The sequence below is a fragment of the Tenrec ecaudatus genome, chromosome 2 (genome assembly GCF_050624435.1).
Source record: "Tenrec ecaudatus isolate mTenEca1 chromosome 2, mTenEca1.hap1, whole genome shotgun sequence".
In the NCBI taxonomy this organism is placed as follows: domain Eukaryota; kingdom Metazoa; phylum Chordata; class Mammalia; order Afrosoricida; family Tenrecidae; genus Tenrec; species Tenrec ecaudatus.
In genome coordinates this window covers 110,214,038-110,237,015 of record NC_134531.1, presented here as the reverse complement: position 1 = coordinate 110,237,015, position 22,978 = coordinate 110,214,038, and the positions used below count along the sequence as shown (strand labels likewise).

At 36.6% G+C, this 22,978-nt stretch overlaps 1 protein-coding gene across 3 annotated transcripts in view; it reads right to left on the bottom strand.

The window, feature by feature from the left end:
* The window catches only part of FER (FER tyrosine kinase), a 459,241-nt gene that overhangs the window by 396,526 nt on the left and 39,737 nt on the right, over window positions 1-22,978 (bottom strand). For all 3 annotated transcript variants that reach the window (XM_075541367.1, XM_075541368.1, XM_075541366.1), the window contains 3 exons: window positions 18,157-18,425; window positions 4,619-4,792; window positions 2,129-2,228 (listed from right to left, as the gene is read on the bottom strand). In XM_075541367.1, the coding sequence (XP_075397482.1) occupies window positions 2,129-2,228; window positions 4,619-4,792; window positions 18,157-18,363 (481 nt within the window). In that variant the 5' untranslated portion in view covers window positions 18,364-18,425. The remainder of the gene's footprint in view (window positions 1-2,128; window positions 2,229-4,618; window positions 4,793-18,156; window positions 18,426-22,978) is intronic.

Below are 22,978 nucleotides of genomic sequence, written 5' to 3'. Positions count from 1 at the left end.
GTGGTCAGCAGTCCAACGCTTACTCAGCAGCACCAACAGGGTACCTCCTGTAATAAAGGAGGAAGGTGCGGTGAACTCCAAGCTTCTCTAGATAGATTACTGTGGCCACGTGTAATTTATAGTAGCTCGTCTGCCATTTTCCTTTTTCCTGAACATGATTCAGGGGAACACAAAGGCACTCAGGCTTCCACCTACCTACAAGACAAGCCACACAAATGCTATTGTTATTCTGAGGCTTGGTCAATATAAAACTCAAGTATAATTCTAGCCCCACAGAATCAATGATAGGCAAAATCAAAAAAACAAATAAGTAGTTTCTTCAGTATGTCTCCAAGTAAATTTCAAACTTTCAAAGCAAAATCATTTTTAGATATTTTCATTCAGTGTCATATGGTTCAAAATTATATTACTGAAATTTTATAAAATAAACTTATATTTACTTTTAAAATATGTTCACTTTGAAACAAAGTACTACAGAGCATATGAACCGAGGCAAACATGTATGTATATATGTACTTCTACTACCTAAAAGAGCAGAAAAATTAGTGAAGCCAAAAAAAGTGATAATCAATATACTCAGACAACTCTTGGATCAAATAAGCAAGGAAAAAGAAAGCCAGTAAAACTGTTTAAAAAAATCATCGCAATATGTCATAATAATATTAAAATTTCTTTTACTAATTGTCATTCCTTAAATTTTATTTAACTCATGCTCTTCATAGCAAAGAAATAAGCTTACTAAAATACGTGCACTTTGAAAACAGATTTCTTTCCATTAACTTCTATAAGAAAGTTTCAGAGAAACTGTCCAGCATTTTAATTCATCATTATTAATTTTCTAGCAAGGTTAGCTGTTTGAAACCATAAACTTCTCAAGGGGAGAAAAATGAGGCTCTCTACCTCCATAACGAGTTACAATCTTAGAAACCCACAGTGACAGTTTATATCCTGTTCTAAAGGGTCACTGCGAGTCAGAATCAACTCAATGGCAGTGAAGGTTTTGTGTGTGTGTGTGTGTGTGTGTGTGTGTGTGTGTGTGTGTGTGTGTGTGTGTGTGTGTGTGTGTGTGTGCGCGCGCGCGCAGAGAAGAAGCCGTCAACCTTAAAAAGAGGGCAAGCAGAGAGAGGGGCGTCACTAACATGAAAGCTGCGAGGGGTTGAATGAAAGGACATGATGTGGAACAAATGCCTTCAAATCCCTATCATTCCTAGTAAGGAAAAGTATTTTTATCATATAAGATATAGAATGTAGGAGTTATTAGTTTTTCTCACAAATTAATTAAAAAATATATAACGAGTAAAAAATTTTACTAGTAAAGGGAAAAGTAAACTAAGAATCAAAGGTAAATGAAGGCTTAAGAAGTTAGTTTTATTGACCTATAATTAATGTCTGAAATCTTTAATGGAGCTAATAGTTATCTAGGGAAGGGAAAAAACATATATTCTAAAATACTAAAATGATTATTATTTTGTCACTTTGAAACATAAAAATCACTAATAAGATAGTGCCCTAAGAAGCTTTTTTCATAATCTATGTTTAATAAAATCTAACATTATTTAAAATCAGAATTTTATTAAAATTTGTAACAAAAATACTACATAAACCTACTGAAAACATAAACATATACTTCTATATCCATTTACTTCTAAACGTTCTCATGAATATGTTAGCTCAATAGAGATACAAAAAATTACCTATGAAAATAACATAATCTTATAAAAATATCTCAGGTTAAAATGGCTTTTAAACACCTTAGATAAAAGGGATAGTTTTAAAAGGCCTATAAACCAATACAATATTATTTTTCTTATTATTATGCAATTACTAATGACTGTAATTGCTCGTTGTTATACTTATCAACTGATAAGCAAACCCAATGCTAAAGAACTAAACATGATTTACATTCTAAGTATTACATAATTCAATTTATTTAAAACTACTTTTAATCATTTAAAACAACAAAAAATTATCAAATTTTACAATAGATTTGACAATTTGTCCTTGTTAATTGAGGGTTTTTCACATGTTAATTAATCTAAGTAGAATCATTTCATTAGTTATACAGATAACTTTCAAATGGCAGGAATGGAAATTATTAAAACAAATGTCTTTCATAACTTTGCCATACCTTTAGCTAAAGCTTCTTTATATTTATCTTTGGCACAATTCATTTCTTTGATCAATTGTCTATAGCTGGATTTTAATTTGTCCAGTTCTGTCTTTGTAACCTGCCAAAGAAGCAAAGTGCAGAAATGTTTTATATTTTTAAGTTTACATCCCCCAAGAACTTAAACTCCTAAGAAGTGATATATATTTTACTGCTTATAGGTCACAGTTCTAGGTGTAATGGACAGCAAATAAACAAAACATTAGTTTTAAAATCATTCATTGGAAAAAAAAAAATCATTCATTGGCCTATGAAAAGAGATCATGTTTTCTTAAAAAGACAAGCAACTCAGAGTCGTGCTATCACCACATAAAATTTAGTGAGAATAAATTAAGTTGCTATGTATAAAACATTTTTCTATAATTCAAAAACCTAATTGAAATATATTTAATTTTACAAAGTAATTTTGAGAGGCTATATTTCACTCATTCTAAATTACATTTTTGTTGTGACATTTTAACATTTTATCCTCTGATAGGCAGATGCTTCTTATACTCGTTACTGGCCAGGCAGCTGCCATGAAGGTGTATGCATAAACGTGGCTATTATTTCCATAGAATATTAGATATATGTTGCCCCTTGATTTTGTATTCAACAAGCTGGGTAATACTATATGAGTCCTACATGTTGTCTGAAATCCTTCTATTATAAACTTCTGAGAATATTAAGAAAAAGTTGCAGCACTGTAAACTTGAATTGTCACAATATCAAAGAAAAACCAAAATAATAGCAAAGGCTTATTTTTAAGAATTGCTTCATCACTAGTGTTCTTAATGTCAAAGAGGGCAATAGTACATGAAAAAAAACACCAACAATTATATTATAAATTACTTCAAAACATATAGCATAAAAATATACAGGCATTGCTTTTCTTTTGAAATTGCTACAGAAAAAATTCATTCTGAAAGTTGGGCAAATTCATTGAAAACTGCCAACTTTTCTATTCTGAAAACAACAAGCAAGTAGATTTAAAAACAATCAAACAGCAGTTACCTTGCCTTTCCTAAGTGAATTCTATATCAAGGTTATCAAATACTTAATTCAGGAAAATTCTTTCTAAAAGAAATTCCACAAGCAACTGCATCAATAATGATAGGAGTAAAATAGCACCATAGTGTAATGCCCAATAAAATAAAGGATCTAAATAATGAACATTAATTTCTAAACTATAAGGTACAGTTTATAATAGATTCATCAGATTGACAACACTTGAACCAAATAATCAATTGTAATATTAGCAAACGATAAATAAGCAGATATGAAGTGAATGCTTTCCAATATGTAAAACTGCTAACAGCAAAATTCAAAATAAGAAAAATTCAATTTTATAGTACAAATGATTCATTTCTTCCAAACTAAATGGCAAAGGAGGAGAGAAGGGGAAATTCATAGATTCTTAATAAGAGAATTATTATTCAAATACAGTATGCAAACCTTTGTATACTAATTTAAACAAACCAACTGTAAGGAAAAAAGTTTATACAGCAATTATTAAACAAAGTATATTTTGTTGCTATAAAAAATTATTAGTTTTATTATTAGAATAATGATAATGCAGTAATGTACTATTTTTTTAAGTTCTTATTTTAGCAATAGATACAAAACCATTTATGGAAATGATATCTGGAATTTCCTTTAAGAGGAAACAGGCCAGTCAGAGTATTCATTTTCTTTTCAGTGGCCATCCTGGGGATGGGAAAACGGGAGTTCCTGTAACTCTGCGGGTTAGGTGTTGGACTGCAAACCACTAGACTGGCTGTTCAAATCCTCCAGTGGCTCCACCTGAGGCAGAGGAAGCTGTGTCCTTCCATAAAAATGCACAGTCTCAGAAGCCCGATGGAGGGTGGGTATAAGTCAGAATCAGGTCATTGGTAATGGAGTTCGGTTTGGATTGGTTTTTCAATATTTGCGTATTTCAAATTTTAAAATATTTTTTGAGGGATCCCCTCAGACATAACCTTGATGGTGTGTCAGGTCAATTGCCATCCCTCTTTTCTCTTCGATGCACATGACTAATAAGATACTTTCTCTCCTCAAAAGAATTGTTTTTTAAAATATTAATCAGAACAAATTCTGAATGTGAAGAAACTTGAAGAATGACTTAACTAATCTATTGTTTATGTTTTATACATGTTTTCTATATGTTTTATGTATGTTTTTGTAAAAGCCTTAAAAAACTATTTCAATAAGCAAAACCAAAAATTCTCAATAATAAAATCACTGTATCATAGTTAATTGAAAGCATTTTTTCCTTAGGAGAACATAAATTAAAATATCTTGTAATCAATAATGCTTTCTATTCAAAAAAATAAGAAAATACTTATTAGCGATACCGAAACCTATGACTTGTCAGAAAATAATCAATAAACAATTCCAAAGCATCAAACAAGATATTTCCTCAAAGTTAAAAAAGACAAATAAAGGAAAGAACTTCAGAATGCAAAGACGAACCTTGAGCATCTCTGCCTCTATCTGCTGATGGACGCCCAGGTAACTTTTTTTCACCTGTTGCTTATCCTTGATCATCATGGTAAGCCTGTGCAATGGTCCAGAGTTTAGGTCCTCTGCATGTGTCTTCATTATCCGACTAAGTTGCTCTGTCTGCTGAATCATAAGTAGCCAAGACTTTTAGGACAAAAGAAAAAGAAATAAAATTAGTCTTTATATCAGATGTCTCTATTTAGGTATGCTTTACTTGTTAAAAACGCCATTTAGTTTTACATAATTGGTTGCGTAACATAACTTCAAATTCAAGTACAAGTGCTTCAAAATAAAAAATTATCAAAAATGTTAAGAAAGGGTAAATAAAGCGTTTAAAATTAAATACACCGGCTGCTCCACAGCAGAAAGAGGAGGCTTTCTGCTCCTCTTTAAGATTTACAGACTCGGACAGCCACACGGGCAGGTCTTACAGAGCCATTCTGAATCAGACCAATTCTATGCAATAAGTTTGGGGAGCTGGGGTTGGGGTTAAGGTCATAATAAGGGCTCTACCTGCCATCAAGTCAATTCTGACCAGATCAGCTAGCTGGTGGTTTTGAACTGCTAACCTCAGTGTTAGTTGTCCAACATGTAAACCAGGGCTTCCTTGATGAGCTTAGTCAATTTTTAAACTATTGAAAGGTGACAAGGTATGGTTTCAGATATTTGTATGAGAAATTTTCTACTCTATTATTCAATAATCTTTGGAGTAGAATTGTTCTTTTCTTCTAGTTAGTTGAAGAGTCATTTCTGACTCAGTGACCATTCTCACAATTTTTGTCATTTTATGTTCAAAGTAAAAATTACGCTTTACAAACATTTGTTTAGAGAGCAGAGTCATTTTTAGTTCTGGGATTCCACGATCAACAAAAGAATACAATATGTGGTATATGAACTTATTATATTTACTTTCTAGTTAAAAAAAATTGTAAGTGCTACCATGCTATTGAGACCACAAAGCAATTTAAAATTAATGTAATACTTCCTAAAACCTACAATTTGGCAGAGATGCAAACAAACAAAATATTGATTACAATATAAGCTAAATGGTCATAAGTCATGTAGCTGTGACTTTTCCACCTCATTTTCTAAGAAATGCGATGTTGGTGAAAAAAGGCTCTCTGGAATGTGCAGAATGTTATGATTACAAAAGACAAAGAACCCCCAGCACACACACAAAAGGAGTCAGTGCTATTGCCCTATCTTTAAAAAATAAATATTCTCTTAGTACTTTGTAACAATAAATGTTTGTGCTTCTAGGTAGAAGGCCTTGTGGTCTAAGGAACTTCTGAGACGCTAACATTAAAGACCACAAAGCAAGGTCAGAATGCCCTCCTACTCCCAGAGGGAACATCCCAGTTTGTCTACTAGCCTTGTTCACTGCCATGACTGCCAGATGTCTCAACCCTTCCTAAGCACACCGGGGAGCTTCAAAAAGTTTGTGTAAATATAGAATTGAAAGAAAATGAAAATTTCTGTTATTTTTAAATCCCTTCATATATTATGACCCCAATTGTCAACCTTACATTTCTTTCAGAACCTCTTCATCTGACACTAGTCCCTACTTAACAAATACTCCTGTACTCTTCAGAATCCCCGCTGTATGACCAGAAAACTCCTTAATATTTCTCAGCACAGTGTTCCACTTAAATTCCAATTTTAACAAAAACCTCTCTCTATCCCACTGTCAAAACCCCCAGCCAACTGCTGCTAATTAACAACGCCCAGGGGCAATCAATGCCGCCTCACACACACATAGGAATGGTAGGAGAAGCTTGCTGGAAATTCAAGTCAATACTAGGAAAGGGGATCATCTGCATTGTGAAGGAGACACTGATAGTTCTGTTGATGAGTATGGTGGGTGATTGCGGGGAAATAACTTCACAGTGGGAAAGGATACTAAACAATCAGTATAGGGAACAATGGGGCAGATTTTATGCTCCTGGGTAGACACTATGAATACATTTCTACCAACCTTCAGTGAACCAGGCCATGGACTAAGCCCCATGATCATCACTGTGGTAGTTACATAATCTGTTAACAATTTGAGACTTAAGAGTATAGGGGTGGAGTTTAGCCTGTCAATCAGGTCACAGCTTGATGACCTCATTTGGAGGAGTTAAGGAGATAAATAGCTCACTGGAGCAGGACAACACAGGTCCACTCCCTGCGAGACAGGCTTGCTGATAAGACACATGCAGCTACACTAGAGCTCTAGAGCTGAAGGAACCACGTGGAGACTCCCGCTAATGCTGAGGTACCTCCACTGCTACTGGATCCACAAGACTTTCCGCCCACTGGCCTGTGTTCTTCCTGCATTCAGCATCATTGCATGTGTTTTGTGAGTCTGAAGAGGAAGTTATAGATTGGTATGGGACATATGGGCAAACATTGGACTCATGGACTTGATCTCGACTAGGCTGGGATGTTTTCTCAATATTCACTTGCTCTTGTATATAAAGCTCTTTCTTGTACACACGAGTGTCTTCCAGCATTTGTTTCTCTAGTCTACCCAGACTAACCACAATCGTGGAAGCTGACCTTGCAGACAGCATGGTGTAACACAGAGGCAACACCAGAAGGACATAACAGAGAGGCCCTGCTGAATGAACTGAACTCTGCCTTGGACTGAGGACTTGGAATGGAGAGGGAACAGAGCGCATCGACCCCACAGCTGTGGAAGTAGTCATTATTGGAGAGCCCCCAGCTCAGTGGGCATCCAATGGTAAGGGACTCAGGATTACCATATATGTAGTACCTCGATGTCAACCTTGCAGTGGCGTGACAGGTTCTGATCTGTTGAGCAGGAATCTGCACTTGAAGAATTAATCCAAGAAGGCCCGCCTGGCCTGGCATCAATCCCTGGACTTAGGGTCAACAGAATCCAATCAAATGGGAGACCAAACTGTTCAGGGGAACAACTCGTAGGTTGTGGAACTATACGCACATAAACTCCTCATACTGACAGTGCATAGAGTGCTGGATCACTGGAAAAATTGATGATGATAATGGTGCAATCCACTTATACCCCAAGGAGGTGATTGATGATGTTTAACTTCTTTGTTTATATGGGTTTTGCCTTTCCTGCTTGTAGCTTGATTTTGTTTCCTTTCTCTTTTTCTCTGTGTGTGTGTGTGTGTGTGTGTGTGTGTGTGTGCGTGCTCTGTCTGTTTTGTTGTTGGTTGGCTTATGGCTGCTATTATTGCAGTTGGTTTTATAGGGTTTTGATTTTGCCATATTACGACCGTCAGAGTAAACCTGAAAGGTACAAACCCCAAGGACAAGCAGGTGGAGTCTGGGCTCCTACTTAACTCTATCACTGATTCAAAAACAGTTAGTTCTGCTAACATGACTCTGCTTGATAACTTTAATTTCACCTTTATGAAATGATCCCTGAAGATAAGGGTGCTAGAGCAAAGTGTGGTGAAGAAAACAGATGGTGCCCGGCAATGAATCAGAATAGTATCTGGGGTCTTAAAGGCTTGTATTCAAACAAACAGCCATCAAAAGGAGGAGCCAACAAAGTCCATACAAAAGAAGCACACCAGCAAGTGTGATCCAAAGAAGACAATTACAAAATTCGAATATGGTAAAAGGAAAAGGATTAAAGCTAAAATTATGGATGCCCAATTTTTAGAAGGCTATGGAAGACAGTGGAAGGCCAAAACCCAACTGCAAAGTATCTAATCAAACTAAATGGCTGGCAAATTACCTCTAATCAAAGGCAAGAATCTCGAACAGCCTTACTATCAGGCAGAGACCATTGCAATCTTGATTGTGCTGAATAGATAACTTGGCCACATCACCTCCATATAGACCCAACCTGAATTTGTTCTAGGTGCAAGCATCTCTTACTTGTTCCATGACAAAAGTTTCTACCCTAGAGTTTTAAGTATTGATGAGGGTCTTGTCTTATCTTTCTTACTCATTATTTGTATTTTTTCTTTATATTATTATTTTATCCTTACTACCTTATTTAGATTTTTTTATTGTTTCTGTTGGGTTTCCCAGTTTGAGAAGCCAGGAAGTATGGATCTATACTGCTAATAACTGATACAGGGTTTATAGGAGGGTGGGGAGGTCGGTGACAGGGAGAGAAAGGTGATTTTATAAGTAAATAATGAAGGCGAGGTGGGGAGGGAGTACCGTATATACTCATGTATAAGCCAGTTTTTCAGCACATTTGTTTTGTAGTTTTTCTGGTAAAATTAAGTGCCTCACTGAGTCGGGTCAGCTTATACTCAAGCATATACAGTACTAGAACTAATTGTGATATGCATATAGCTTATTGTAAAACCATGGTCATGGAAATGTTCTAATATTGATGTGGTAATGATTGTGCAATTCTTGATATGATCATACAATTGAAATACCGTATTGTATGATATGTAAATTATGTGCCAATAAAACTGTTAGAAAAAAATAAAATAAAATAAACACCAACACCATCCCTTACAGTTCCCAGCACCTCTGAAGCTCAGGCTAGCTCTGCCAGTGAGTCCTTAATCCATTAGCAAGAGTTTATGATTCAAGCTTCAAAACTGACTATCTTCGTCTCTCCCTCTGCAGTCACCCCTTTTTGTGGTCAAGAGTCTCTATTACAACAGCTCATACTGTCCTTTCCCTGCTGCCCTCAAATCCATTTTACTTAACTTAGCACAGTAGACTAGCTAAAATACGTTGCTTTCCTTTGTATTAAAAATAAAATCCAAAATCCCTTCTAAGACTTAACATCTCCCATGTTCTGTCCTCTGCTTATCCTTCTAGATGTGTGGTGGCTAGAAGTATGGTGGGTTGCTAACCACAAGGTCAGGAGTTTGAAACCACCAGAAGCTCTCAGGGAAAAAAACAGAAAAACGATGAGGGTTTCCGCCCCAGTAACAAATGACAGCCTTGAACTCCCGCAGGGGCAGTTTTATTCAGTCATACCAAGGAACTAGCAGTCAGAATCCATTACATCAGTTGTTCTCAGCCTTCCTCATGCCACAACTCTTTAATACAGTTCCTCGTGTTGCGCTGACCCCAACTATAAAATTATTTTTGTTGCTACTTCATCACTGTAATGTTGCTACTGTTAGGAATAGGAATGTCCATATCTGATACGCTGCATATCAGATGTATTTTCATTGTTACAAATTGAACATACTTAAAGGGTAGTGATGAATCACAAAAACAACATGTAATTATATACTGTGAAATATTTCTTTCTAATGACAAATAAATGAAATTTGTCTTGAAGCATGGTGTAGCATGAGTCACAGTCGTCACGCCGGGTACTCGTATGTGGGCATATCTGCATGTGGGCAGACCCGCCAGGAGGTAGATAAAGAAGTGGTGTCTTGGTTCCTAAGACCACCGGAAATAGGTATTTTCCAATGGTCTTAGGCGACCCCTGTGATAGGGTCGTTCAACCCTCAAAGAGGTCTCCCCACAGGTTGAGAACCACTGCATTAGATGGTAGTGAATTTGGGGTTTTTGCTTTGTTTTGTTGATTTTTCCTTTGAATCTAATATTTTTATCACTCTCCACCTAATAAAATAAATTCTAGATAAATTGTTTTTTCTTCAGTTCCCTGATCACACCAAGTTTTCCTCTTCCTACCTTTTGCTTTCTCATACTTAAGCAACAGCCACTGCCCCTTGAGGAATCTGCTCATTCTACTGTGTTTCTGTTTTGGCTAGCTGCCATCAACTCAGTTTCCAGCTCACGGTGATACCCTATCACAAAGAAGAATTGTCCCCTTAGATTTTCCAGGTGAATCTGAACTGCCAGATATAAACTGCCTGTACCATTCTCCCTTTTATTATTTCTCACCTCCCTAGCACTTAAAACAGCTATTTTACATCGCTAAAATCCATTTCTGTATCTCTCTGCAACTGTTTGCATGAGGGAATGACCACGGCTCCTTGCTCACTGTTTCAGGCGTGTACCACAATGACGGAGGTACCTGTCATGTTGCTGTCTCTGGCATCTGGTTGATTCCCAGTCATGGTGAGCCCTCTGTGCAGAGGAACTGCTCCAGTAAGCCCATTGCCATCAAGCTGAGTCCAGGTCATAAGATTCATATGCACCCTACATGTTGTCAAGTGTTGACAAGTGGATCTGACTCACAGAGACCCTACGTATAACAGGTACCCTATTTCGCACCATGCTCACATTCATTGTCATATTTGAACCCATTGTTACAGTTACAGTGTCAATCTACAATTCACAAAATTACTTCTCTAAGTTTACAAAATAGAATATGTATATCACGCAGTGATGATGTAGGAGCCCTTGCGGCACAGTGGTAAAGTGCAGCTGCTAACCAAAAAGGTTGCTCACTGAAAAGAGCCACTTGAACCCACCTGCGAGAAAAATATAGCAGTCGCTTCCACAAGGATTCCAAACCCAAACCAAACTCACTGCCAGTGAGTTAGGTCCAGCTCAGCAACCCTGAGGAACAAAGTAGAACTGCCTGTGTGGGTTTCTGACACTAGCAATTTAACAGAGTAGAAAGTCTCCACTTTCTCCCAGATAGCAGCTTGTGCTTTCAAACTGCTGACCTTGTGGTTAACAAGCAGTCCAATGAATAATCCACTATGCAGAACTAACAGCAATGGGTTCATTTTTTGGTGATGTAAGAATTACATCAGGAAAAACACTATGTAGCACAGATATCTTCATCTTATTGATGTGAAAACTTAGTGTTAAAGATATTACATAACCTGTCAAATATGAGACAGCTAATAAATAGAAGTGCTCAGATTCAAACCCATTTCATCCTCTCAATTATATAGATACGGCACATACTAGGATAACTGAAGGATAAAAAAAATCAATGACTCAACAGGTAAATTAATTAATCAATCATTCAGAAATTCTTCACATGTAGCAATTACCATGCAAGAAGTGACAGGAATAAGAATATAGTTAATTATGATGTAGAGATATTCTCTTCCAAATTGAAATCCCACTACAGCTTTTACTCAGTCAGAAAAAATACATAAAAACCGCAAATCCCTTGTATATAAAGATCATTTGAGAATAATTACATACTAAGCTAAAATAATTAGAGTACTTTATATCCTCTGTTACAGATTACAGAGTATCTTCACTTAATCTATTCTTAATACATTTATCAGTAACTTCACTCTTAGCAATAGGGACAAGGTATCCGCTCCCTTGAGGTCATCTGCTTTTATATAGCATAAGTAACATCCAAAGCAAAGAAATTCTTCTAGGAAAAAAAATAGTGAGTCATTAACAAAACACGTTCAACTAGAAGCAATGGAGAAGGAAAAGCAAACATTCTGTCACAGTAACTAGGGTTTTAGCTTCAATAATGAGCCACCCCTCAAGTTCCTTCTAGCAATTAAAGAAATAAGTCTCTGCCATCATCATATCCAATTAACCCCAATACCATACTGGATACCTAAAAATAATGCCACCTTTAAGACAGTGGTGTACATATCATACACAGTACTACCAGCCAAGGAAACAAACTACTACTCTGAGATATTTAAGATTTAGAAAATTCCTCACAATTTTAAGTTGCATTATGAATAATACTAACATTGTGTCACAAAACAATTTTTTCCTGAAATATGTGATTACAAAAATATTTCTGAGTACCCAAATGTGATTTTGTTATTGTTGTTCGGTGGCTAAAAATAAAATGGTTCCCAGAAATATATGCATATTGTTTCAAAAAATTTTAAGGGAAAAAATTCAATTTATAAAATAGTTATTTTCCTCTTTCTGAAAAACAAAAACACATTACATACAATAAATAGCATCCCAGGTTTCTATAATAGCTCCTTCAAGTCATAAAATGCCTCTTTTACTCTAAGAAAGCCAAAAGATATAAACAGTACCAGTTATACTTGGATGAAGACATGATACAAAGTAAATAAACACTGCACTCAATTTTTAAAAGAGAAAAGAATGTAGGCAGAAAAATTATATCCTTCAGAAATGTACACCGTGTCCTTTCTTGTCTTCCACTTTTGAACTAACATATGCGTAATGAGGTAAATCAGTATTCCATAAACAGGTAGTAATTTAAGTGTTTTGAGTTCATTAAATGAAAAAGCATTTATTCTTGGACACTGAGTCAAAGAGCAAACTACTACTGGAGCTATAATTATAGTAAAGTATTGAAAATAATCAACCAGATAACTCATGCTTGAAAAATATCTAAATAATAGTTGTCATAAATAGCTTTCCACTATAGTCTGTATCTTACAACTTCTTGCTTTCTTCCTTGTTTTTTGATTTGTTAGAAATGCAACATAAATATTTCAAAAAGAATGTAGTTTCGGTGCCACACAAAACTCAAAATAGATGATTCTCTGAAACAAAAGTTATTCAAAGTTTGCCTACTACATAAGAAAAATGCTTTTGGAATCTGCTTCTTTAATAGACATAAAAATCTAGAAGATACCTCATTGTTTCCCTAAAACCAAAATTTTCAGAGAGTCAAATGCAATTACCAAAGGAATCTCCTGTATTTTCCATTCTTGTCTTTCTACACTGTCACAGCCCTGGTCGTGATAAGCATTCAACTGGTAACTCTAAGGTCAGGGGTTCAAACCTACCAGTCTCTCTGGGCAAAATTACAGCCTTGGAAAGCCAAGAGTAGCTCCACTAGTTACAGGGTTGCTATGAGTCAGAATCAATCCAACAATAAAGAGTTTGAGTTGGTTTGTGTCTGTTTTCTGCATTTTCCTCAGAAGCTTCCTTGTTAGCCAAGGTCAGTAGAGGTACAATAAGTATCACCTGAAAATAGCAATGCCGGCGTCCTATGGCCACATTCTGATGAACAGGTTCTGACTGGGGCCCAGGAACACAGCATTTCTAAAGTTACTCAAGTAATTCTAACCTACAGCAATTCTGCTACTCACATATTTGTGTTACTAAGTAAATTACCACTTAGCACAAAAGTTTCAGAGTAAATTTAAGAATCATAGAGTGTTTAGGAAAAACAGGTCATAGATACAGCACTACAGAAACTCATCAAGGACACACCAACGACAGATAAGAACCGAATAAAAATAAAGTATAGCTTGACACAAATTGATTCGTTATATAGATAATATGGATGCCAGGGACATATAAACGACAGGAAAGAACCTAATAAAAATTAAGTTCAGATTTACACATATTAAATGGCACTTTATGCTGACAAAGAACAGAAGGCTGCTTGTCAAAGTACATAAGTGTCAGAAGGGTTGCAATGTTTAATTCTTTATCTGAAATGATCTGTTACATGTTTTCAGTGTTATCCGAAACTGGGGAAAGTTGCAATGGGTTGGCTCATAACACAAAGGCAAGCAGAAGATGGGCGTATGCTTCCATGTGCGTTCTGTGCTTTCCTGCCCAATGCTGTTCAGTTGGGTAGAGTCCAGTATTCAGCTAGTGCAGCAGTTCTCAACCTGTGGGTCATGACCCCTTTGGGAGTCAAACAACCCTTTCACAGGGGTCACCCAATTCATAACAGTAACAAAATTACAGTTATGAAGTAGCAATGAAAACAATTTTATGATGGGGGGGTCACCACAACATGAGGAACTGTATTAAAGGGTTGCAGTTTTAGGAAGGTTGAGAACCATCAATCTAGTGCTTTTTACAGGCAAAGTCAAACAGAAGCAAACACAATGTGCACATCATGCTGAAGCTGCTTACCAACACACCAACTGGAACCAATTCATATTTTCAAATTAAGCACAACTTAAAAATTACTACCCTAAAAATATATGTATTTTAAAAAATAGTTAAAACTATTTTTACAAGTTCAAATTAAAATACTTATGTATTATGTGACTATTAAATAATAAGCAAATGAACCTTTCATCAAAGAACCTTTTTTTTTATTCCTTCATAGTATATATTTCAATTCACTAAATGTTTAAAAGATAAACCAATCATCTCCTGTCAAGCAGGTTGTGTACAATTTGGGGGATTAGGAGATTTACCCATACTGACAGGTATGTTGCTTAGATGAATAAGAAAATAAAAAGTAAAATTCATTTTTAGCACATCCACTGCTGCCAGTCAACTCCCACTCAGAGCCACCTCACAGGGAGAGAAAGGTGGTTCCATAAGGTTTCTGAAGCTGTACATCTTTATGGGAACAGACTTCTAACATCTCTCCCATGGAAGTATTTGAAACTTACGTGCCTACGACAGGAAAGGTAAAAAAGAAAAGGTCAATTTATGGGTCAGACAACTCTAGAAATATTCTGTCATAAATAGCAGAGGAGAAAGGTCGGACTCAGGAGAACTGATTGTCAACTTCGTAAAAAGCAGAGGGACCCTAGGTCTTTTTCCTCAGCCCCCATTGTCAGACAGATAGATATTAGTCTACCAATGCAGTTGAAAAGAAAATGGGCAGAATGAACCAGAGTGCCTCTGGTCTCAAGGGTACTAAGAAGTATACCCAAAACAGTTAGATTACAAGAAATGTGACTTTAAAGAAATCCAGCCTACTTTCCTATGCCTGCTTTATCTATTCTTATAATGCCAGGGTGATCCCTACAGAAAGAGTTACCGTCTAAAACACAGAGCATTTGCTAAATTTAAATTTAAGATAAGGCATACTTTAAATCTGCACCGATATTTCATAGGGCATGCATAATAGTAAAAAGAGCATTTGATATCTATCTCAAGTTCATATTTAACTAGGTGTTAAATATACTTATCAACGTGACTGAGTCAAAGGATCAGATCATTATGAGAAAAATCAGTTTAGTATGACCACTTTATTACATAACTGCAAATTGCATCATTACCTAATTGCCAAACCACTGAGAGTGAGCACCCAGCCAGGCTGGCGCATAGCCTTAAGCGTCACAGCCAGCAGCATTCCCACCTCATCCCTCAGCATTCCTTACTGCCAGACACGGTTCCTTAATGAGCAAAACAGTCAGAGTAGTGGTTACTCTGGTCACGTCAGATGAGGAGATCACTGATGAGGAGAAATAAGTTAATTGTATCTGCTAAATAAAGCACCCCTACCTGTAGACCAGAGCCTAGAGAATTCCCCTTTGGGGAACCTAACTGGTCCAGGAAAAGAAAGTTAAAGATATTGATTAAAGGACCTTCAACAAAAGTACAGGCCATTTTCTGACCAAATAAATACACTGCAAAGGCACACATTTTCCATGAAAAGCATTTTCCTCTATAATTTACTGAAATCCTAAGACTCACTGAAAAAATAGAAAAAAATCACATGCTTTCCCCTACCAGTATACTCCTGTGAAACCTTTCATAAACCCATATGGCATAAATGTGAAGAAATAATAACTAATTTATATGGAAAAAACACTGCGCATTCTAAAACCCCCAAACTTGACATATAATACCAAAAAGCAGAGAGAGCTACCTCAACACTGACATATCACGTTCAGAGGCACAGTTCAAAACCCAGAAGGCGTGGTGCTGAATGCTGAGGCTGGCTCTGGGGGAAGGAGGCTCAGTGATACCACACTCGCTGCTCAAGGTGCATGGTGTCTCTTTACGAGCTCACTGGAAAACAAAGGCTCTATGCTGGTTTAACATTTTGATTCACTGTACAAAAATGAAAATCTTCTGATTTCTTTCAGTTAGCTAAAAAGAGCTACCAATGCAGGTCTTTTAAAAGAGCCAAATGGTAAGACGTGAACTTCTGAGAAGTGGGGGTACCTGTACGAATTTTTCACCTATCCAAAGGGAAAATAGATAAGATTTTCTTGAATTTGAATAAATATGGTAAACATGGTATTTAGAAAGGCAATAGAAATAAATGAAGCAGACATCTAAGAATTGTTAAAGTGTCTAATAGTTCATCCTTACTGCCTCAAATAACAATTTGATAGCACAGGTTCTCCTTTTTATATAACAGAATAATCTATCAGCTAAGAAACCATATTGCTTACCAAATGAATTTTAATGTGATTAATTCACAAGTAAACTAGTTTTTAATAATAAATAAAATGGTAACAAAGAAACCTTGCTTGTTACAATAGTCCATTTGAGTCTCTCTACTAAGGATTCATACAGGATGCTGGGAGGTGAGTGTGCTGATTAGGGATTATGTCAACTAGACATGGTTCAACCAATTATGTCATAGATTATTGACACCTTCTTGGTGTCATGGGCCTTTTTGTGTATGAGTGATAGACATTTGGAACTTTGGATCTCTCTTTCCCTCTCTCCTCTCCTCTTAACTTTCCTGCTTTCTGGGATTCTGCCTACCGCCAGGGTGGCCCCATGTGGCCCTGCCATGTACCCACTGACTTTGGATCCATGTACCTCTGCCTCCTCTGCCCCCACTGCTTGTTTACCTTTCTGCATCATTAGCCAACAGCTACAGGAGTCAGAAGTAGGCCCTGGTTTGCCTTGGACTAATGGATGTGAGGTGGACTGGGCTGGGGCACCTTCTTGATATAAAATTACATCTTAATATAAAGCTATTATTTATGCATACATTTATATATATGAGTGTTCACTCAATTTATTTCTGTAGACCAGTGGTTCTCAACCTTACTAATGCCACAACTCTTTAATACAATTCCTCAAGTTGTGGTAACCTCCAACCATAAAATTATTTTCGTTGCTACTTCATAACTGTAGTGCTGCTACTGTTATGAATCGGGCGACCTCTGTGAAAAGGTCGTTCAATGCCCAAAGGGGTCGCGACCCACAGGTTGAGAACCACTGATCTAGACAATCCCACCGACCACAGTAGGTTATAAGGAAAGACTTCATGAGACCAAAAGCAGGTAAGGTAATAAAATAAAACAAAATGTATAACAATGAATAATCATTACAAAAACATGTGAAAGGAGCCCTGTGATAGAATGAGTTAAGCATTGAGCTGCTAACAGAAATGTTGATGGTTCAAACCCACCAGCTGTTCTGAGGAAGAATGATGAGGCCATCTGCATTCATAAAGAGAGATGGCCTTGGAAATCCTGAAAAGCAGTTCCACTTTCCACCACGTCCTTTAGGACTGCTATGAATCAGAATTGACCTGATGGCAGTGGATGTAGTTTTTATTCTTAAACACCTTGAAAAAGAAATATTTCAAAGTCCCCACCCTCAAGCTGACTAAATCAGAATTTCAAGAGGTAGTGCCCCCAAATCTGTAACTTTTAAAAGTTTTGCTACAAAATTATGATAATCAGCAAGATTTCAGAATCACCATCTTAAAAGGCTGTCTTTGATATTTCAGTCCCTGGGTTACCAATGAGCCCATTCCTAAGTTGTCTTTCATTAATGTATAGGCAAGCAGGACAGATTCATATAGTTCTTAACTAACAACAACAACAAAAGGCTAGAAGCCTATCAGCGATTTAAAACCTGCAGATGCAACAAGTGAAGGGGATTACGATGAAGAATTTAAATTTTTTCTTAACATTAAAGGGCAGTTCAAGTTGTTTGTTAGCTGGACATTCAGAACCTGGGATCTGACTTTAGAATAATGAATTTGCTTTAAGTATAATTATAATGTTATCCATAACAGACAGTGAAATTCTTCTTCTTACCTTGGATACATTGCTGACATAATTCATTTGGACAGTACTTTCCTTATCAACTTGATTACAAAGGTTCTGTAAAGTAGTTGCATATTCTTTATCACTTTTTATTCTCAGGGCCATAAATTTCTTCACTGTTTCCAATAACCGTAATTCCCAGTCTTGCAATTTTAACACAGCGTCATGCGAATTCTTCAGGTCACTCCCAAATCCCATTTTTGTAAGGCACTATCTTTATTCTCCTCGCTGCACAAGTGAGCCTTCTAGTCAGCACATATCTGTGTAAGTAAACAGAAGAAAGCAATCGTAAAGCAAAAGGAAATGGGTCTTTAAAGTAAAGCTATCCCCCATTCTTTTCAAAGTAAAAATCACTACAACTGAATATTTTTCCCCGAAGATGAGGAAAGAAATGAGAATGACTTCCACTCTCGCCACTTCTTTTCAACATCCCATGGGGACCTCCAGCCAGGATGGAGCAAATAACTAAATAATAAATGGTACCAAGATTGGAACACAACAATGATCTCTATTTGCAGATTACATGATCTTAGGGGAAATTCTAAGGAATGAAAAAAAGTTCTTTGGGAATGAAATTTCAAAAAGGTATTATAACTAATAAGTTCAACAAGGCAGCAGTGTACATTTTTAAAAAGGATGATATTTTATACACTATTGATCCATTTGAAAATTACATTTAAAATAGCATCAAAAGCATTAAATATACCAGCAAAAAGAGCTAATTTAAAATGGGCCAAAGATCTAAATGTAAATATTAAAAGCATAAAATTCTTTTTTTTAAAACATTTTATTAGGGGCTCATACAACTCTTATCACAATCCATACATATACATACATCAGTTGTATAAAGCACATCTGTACATTCTTTGCTCTGATCATTTTCAAAGCATTTGCTCTCCACTTAATCCCTTTGCATCAGGTCCTCTTTTTTTTCCCCTTCCCTCCCCACTTCCCACCTCCCTCATGAGCCCTTGATAATTTATAGATTATTATTTTGTCATATCTTGCCCTATCCGGAGTCTCCCTTCACCCCCTTCTCTGTTGTCCATCTCCCAGGGAGGAGGTCACATGTAGATCCTTGTAATCGGTTCCCCCTTCACTCACCCTCTACTCGCCCAGTATAGCCCCTCACACGCCTGGTCCTGAAGGTATCATCCACTCTGGATTCCCTGTGCCCCCAGCTCCTATATGCACCAGTGTACAACCTCTGCCCTATCCAGTCCTGCACGTAGACTTCGGATCATGGTAGTTGGGGGAAGGAAGCATCCAGGATCTGGGGGAAAGCTGTATTCTTCATAAGTACTACATCGCACCCTGACTGATTCATCTTCTCACCTAAACCCCACTGTGAGGGGATCTGCAGTGGCCGACGAATGGGCTTTGGGTCTCCACTCTGCACTCCCCCTTCATTCACTATGGTATTTTTTTTTTTTTGGATGATGCCTTATACCTGGTCCCTTTTGGCACCTCGTGATCACACAGGCTGATGAAAAACATAAAATTCTTATAGGGAAATAAAACGGTGGTGCTATGGGACCTCATTTTTAATCATGAGGTTTTAGATAGAACATCAAAGGCCCAAGCAACAACAACTTACAGTGGTGGTACAATTCAAAGAATGCAATCAGTGTCACTGACGGTACCTGTAGAAATGGCTGAATTGGTATATGTTTTGCTGTGTGTATTCTCAACAATACATTAATTTTGTTTTAATTAAATTGCTCATCATAGGACTTTAATTAACAAAATGAAGAGACAATTCACAAGTTGGAGGACAATTTGAAAGAACCATATACCCAATAAGAGTTTGATGCCCAAAATATTTAACAAGGACCTATTAACTTTAACTATAAATATGTAATATAAATAAAAATAAATTTAAAAATATAAATTAAAAAGTGTGACAACCTCTTCTCTATCTTATTTAAGCAAGCGGGCAGCACTGTCAGGATGTTGCTGTTACTAATGATCCAATGCAGGGCTTCTGAGGGTCTGGAATCATAAGGAAAATTTTCAGATTGCCACAATGGCCAAAAATGGCGATAATGAAAAAATAGCTGAGTCGGAAGCCAAAATCTGTCATTAGAATGTACATTATTTTGGTGCATTCAATGTGCCTCGGGACAAACTTTTAAAGAAATAAATCAAACTAGATGAAGGTTAGGTACCACTGAAATAATGGTAAACCGTCTAACAACAGACTTTAATAGAAGCACAGAGAAAATCAAAGGTAGAGTTCATGGAAATAAGTGAAGGTAAAACAAAAATCAGAAGATCTCTGAAGTGACTGATGAGTCCAAAGACAATGATGTAAAAAACAAATCTGTTTATATTAAAGCGTTTCCAACTGATGCAACCCTCTAGGACATAATAGGAAGGTTAGAAGGCAAAGGTGAAATACTAACTAATCAGATGAGAAGAACATTGCACACAACATTTAATAGATGATTCAAAAGGAAGCTTTTTCTACTACATTACCTATTTGATATGAGAATAGGTTAGTATAAAATTTAATAAACTATACACTATATAAAAAGGGTAAAAAATAGTGTGACAGCAACACATGGGATATGAGAAAACATAAGCTTCAAAAAGTTCATGGAAAAATTCCATTGTCTTTTTATTCAATTTTTCCATGATTTTTTGAAGTCCTTTCATATTTGCAAATCAGATCGGCTCAGAAGCTTCTATCTGGAATATATAAAATATTCTTACAAAAGAGCAATAAAGAGACATACCAACTAAAACCAGACAAAGGATCTGCACAGATCATTTCCCCCAAAGTACATATACAAATGTCTAATAAGCATGAGAAGATACTAAACAGCATTACCCAATAGATAATTTCAAATCAAAACAATAATGAGATATCACTAGATATCACACTCACTAGGATCCCTATAATCAAAACGACACATATAACAAGTGGGACAACACTGGGAAGAAATCAGAAATCTCATACAGAAGAGACAGAAATGGTGCAGCCAATGTGAAAGGCAGGGGGTGATTCCCCCAAAAAGTTACACAGAATTAGTGTGCTACCAACAATTCTCCACACAGGAGAATGGAAACAGATGTCCACCACACATGTCCATGTGCATATTCATAGAAACATTTGTTGACAACAGCCCGAAGGCAGAAACAACTCAAAAGTCTATCAGGAAATCAAAGGATAAATAAACTGTGGAGACAAATTGAACATGTCCATATTAACATCTCAGTTGGATTTTCTGCAGAAATTGACACACTGATCATAAGTATATTTCACATGAAAATTAAAAAGGGATGGAATGTCCAAACCAGTCCTCAAAGAGAGCAAGAACTCACACTACCCAATTTCAATGGAATATTATTCAGCAATTAAAAGAAATTTTAATTTGCATTACTGATAACATGGACAAAATTTGAAAACACTATTCTAAATTAAAGAGGACAATCACAAAAGACCACATACTGTACATATGACTTTGTTTTTATGAGATGTCTAAATCAGATAAATTTATAGAAATATAAAGTAGATTTGTGGTTGCCTAGGGCTGGGGAATATAGTTATTGGATTTCTTTAGGAGATGGTGAAATTTTTCATTATTAACCATTTTATTGGGGGCCTCTAACACATCTTATAACAATCCGTCATTCAATTGTACTAAGCACACTTGTACATAAGCTGCCTTCAACATTTTCCAAAACATTTTTTTTCTACTTGAGTCCTTGGTATCAGTTCCTCTATTTCCCCTTCCCTCCCCAACAATCCCACTCTCGTGGACCCTGGATCAATTATATATTTTTGTTGTTATTTCATGTCTTACCATGTTTGTTGTCTCTCTTCAGCCACATTTGTTATTCGTCCTCCTGGGGGAGGGGAGACACTAAATAGCCAACCTTGTGATGGGTTCTCCCTTTCTCCCTGCCCCCTCGTCCCCACCATTCCCCCACCCTCATGATATCACTATTCCCACTACTGTTCTTAAGGGTTTTATCTATCCTAAATTACATGTGCCAAAAGCCCTTATCAATACCAATGTTTATATTCTAATCTAGCCAAATTTTTAAGGTAGAACTAGGTTATGATAGTGGGGGAGGGGTAAGAAGCATTCAGGAACTAGAGGAATAATGTAATAATGTATGTTTCATCAGTGCTATACTGCATCCTGATTGAATTGTCCCTTCTTGTAACCCTTAGGTGGGGGATGTTCAAGTGTCTACTGATGAGCTTTAGCGTCTTCACTCCAACCCCTGTCTTTCATATCGATATAATTGTTTGTTTGGGATCTTTGATACCTCATCCCGTCAACACCTCATGATCACACAGGCTGGTGTGCTTCTTTCACGTGGGCTTTATTGCTTCCCTGCTAAATGGCTGCTTGTTTAACTTCAAGCCTTTAAGATCCCAGACGCAACATCTTTTGATAGCCAGGCACCATCTACTTTCTTCACCACATTTGCTTCTGCACCCATTTTGTCTTCAGTGATCATATCAAGAAGGTGAGTATCAAAGAGTGCCAGGTTATTAGAACAATGTTTTTGTGTTTAGGGAGGCCTTGAGTAGTGATCCAAAGTCCATCTGCTATCTTAATACTTACATAAATATATGTATACTGGATTCTATCCCTTTCATTACAAATTAATATATTTACATATATATGCGTATAGCTATACCTCTATGAATACCTTTTGCCTCCTACTTCTTTCCTCTATTTCCTTTCACCTTCCTCCTTTCCCACTATCATGTTCACCCTCCATTAGGTCCTCAGTAATTCCTCTTGGATACATTGCACTTGATCAAACCCCACCAGGTATTGTACCCCCTCTT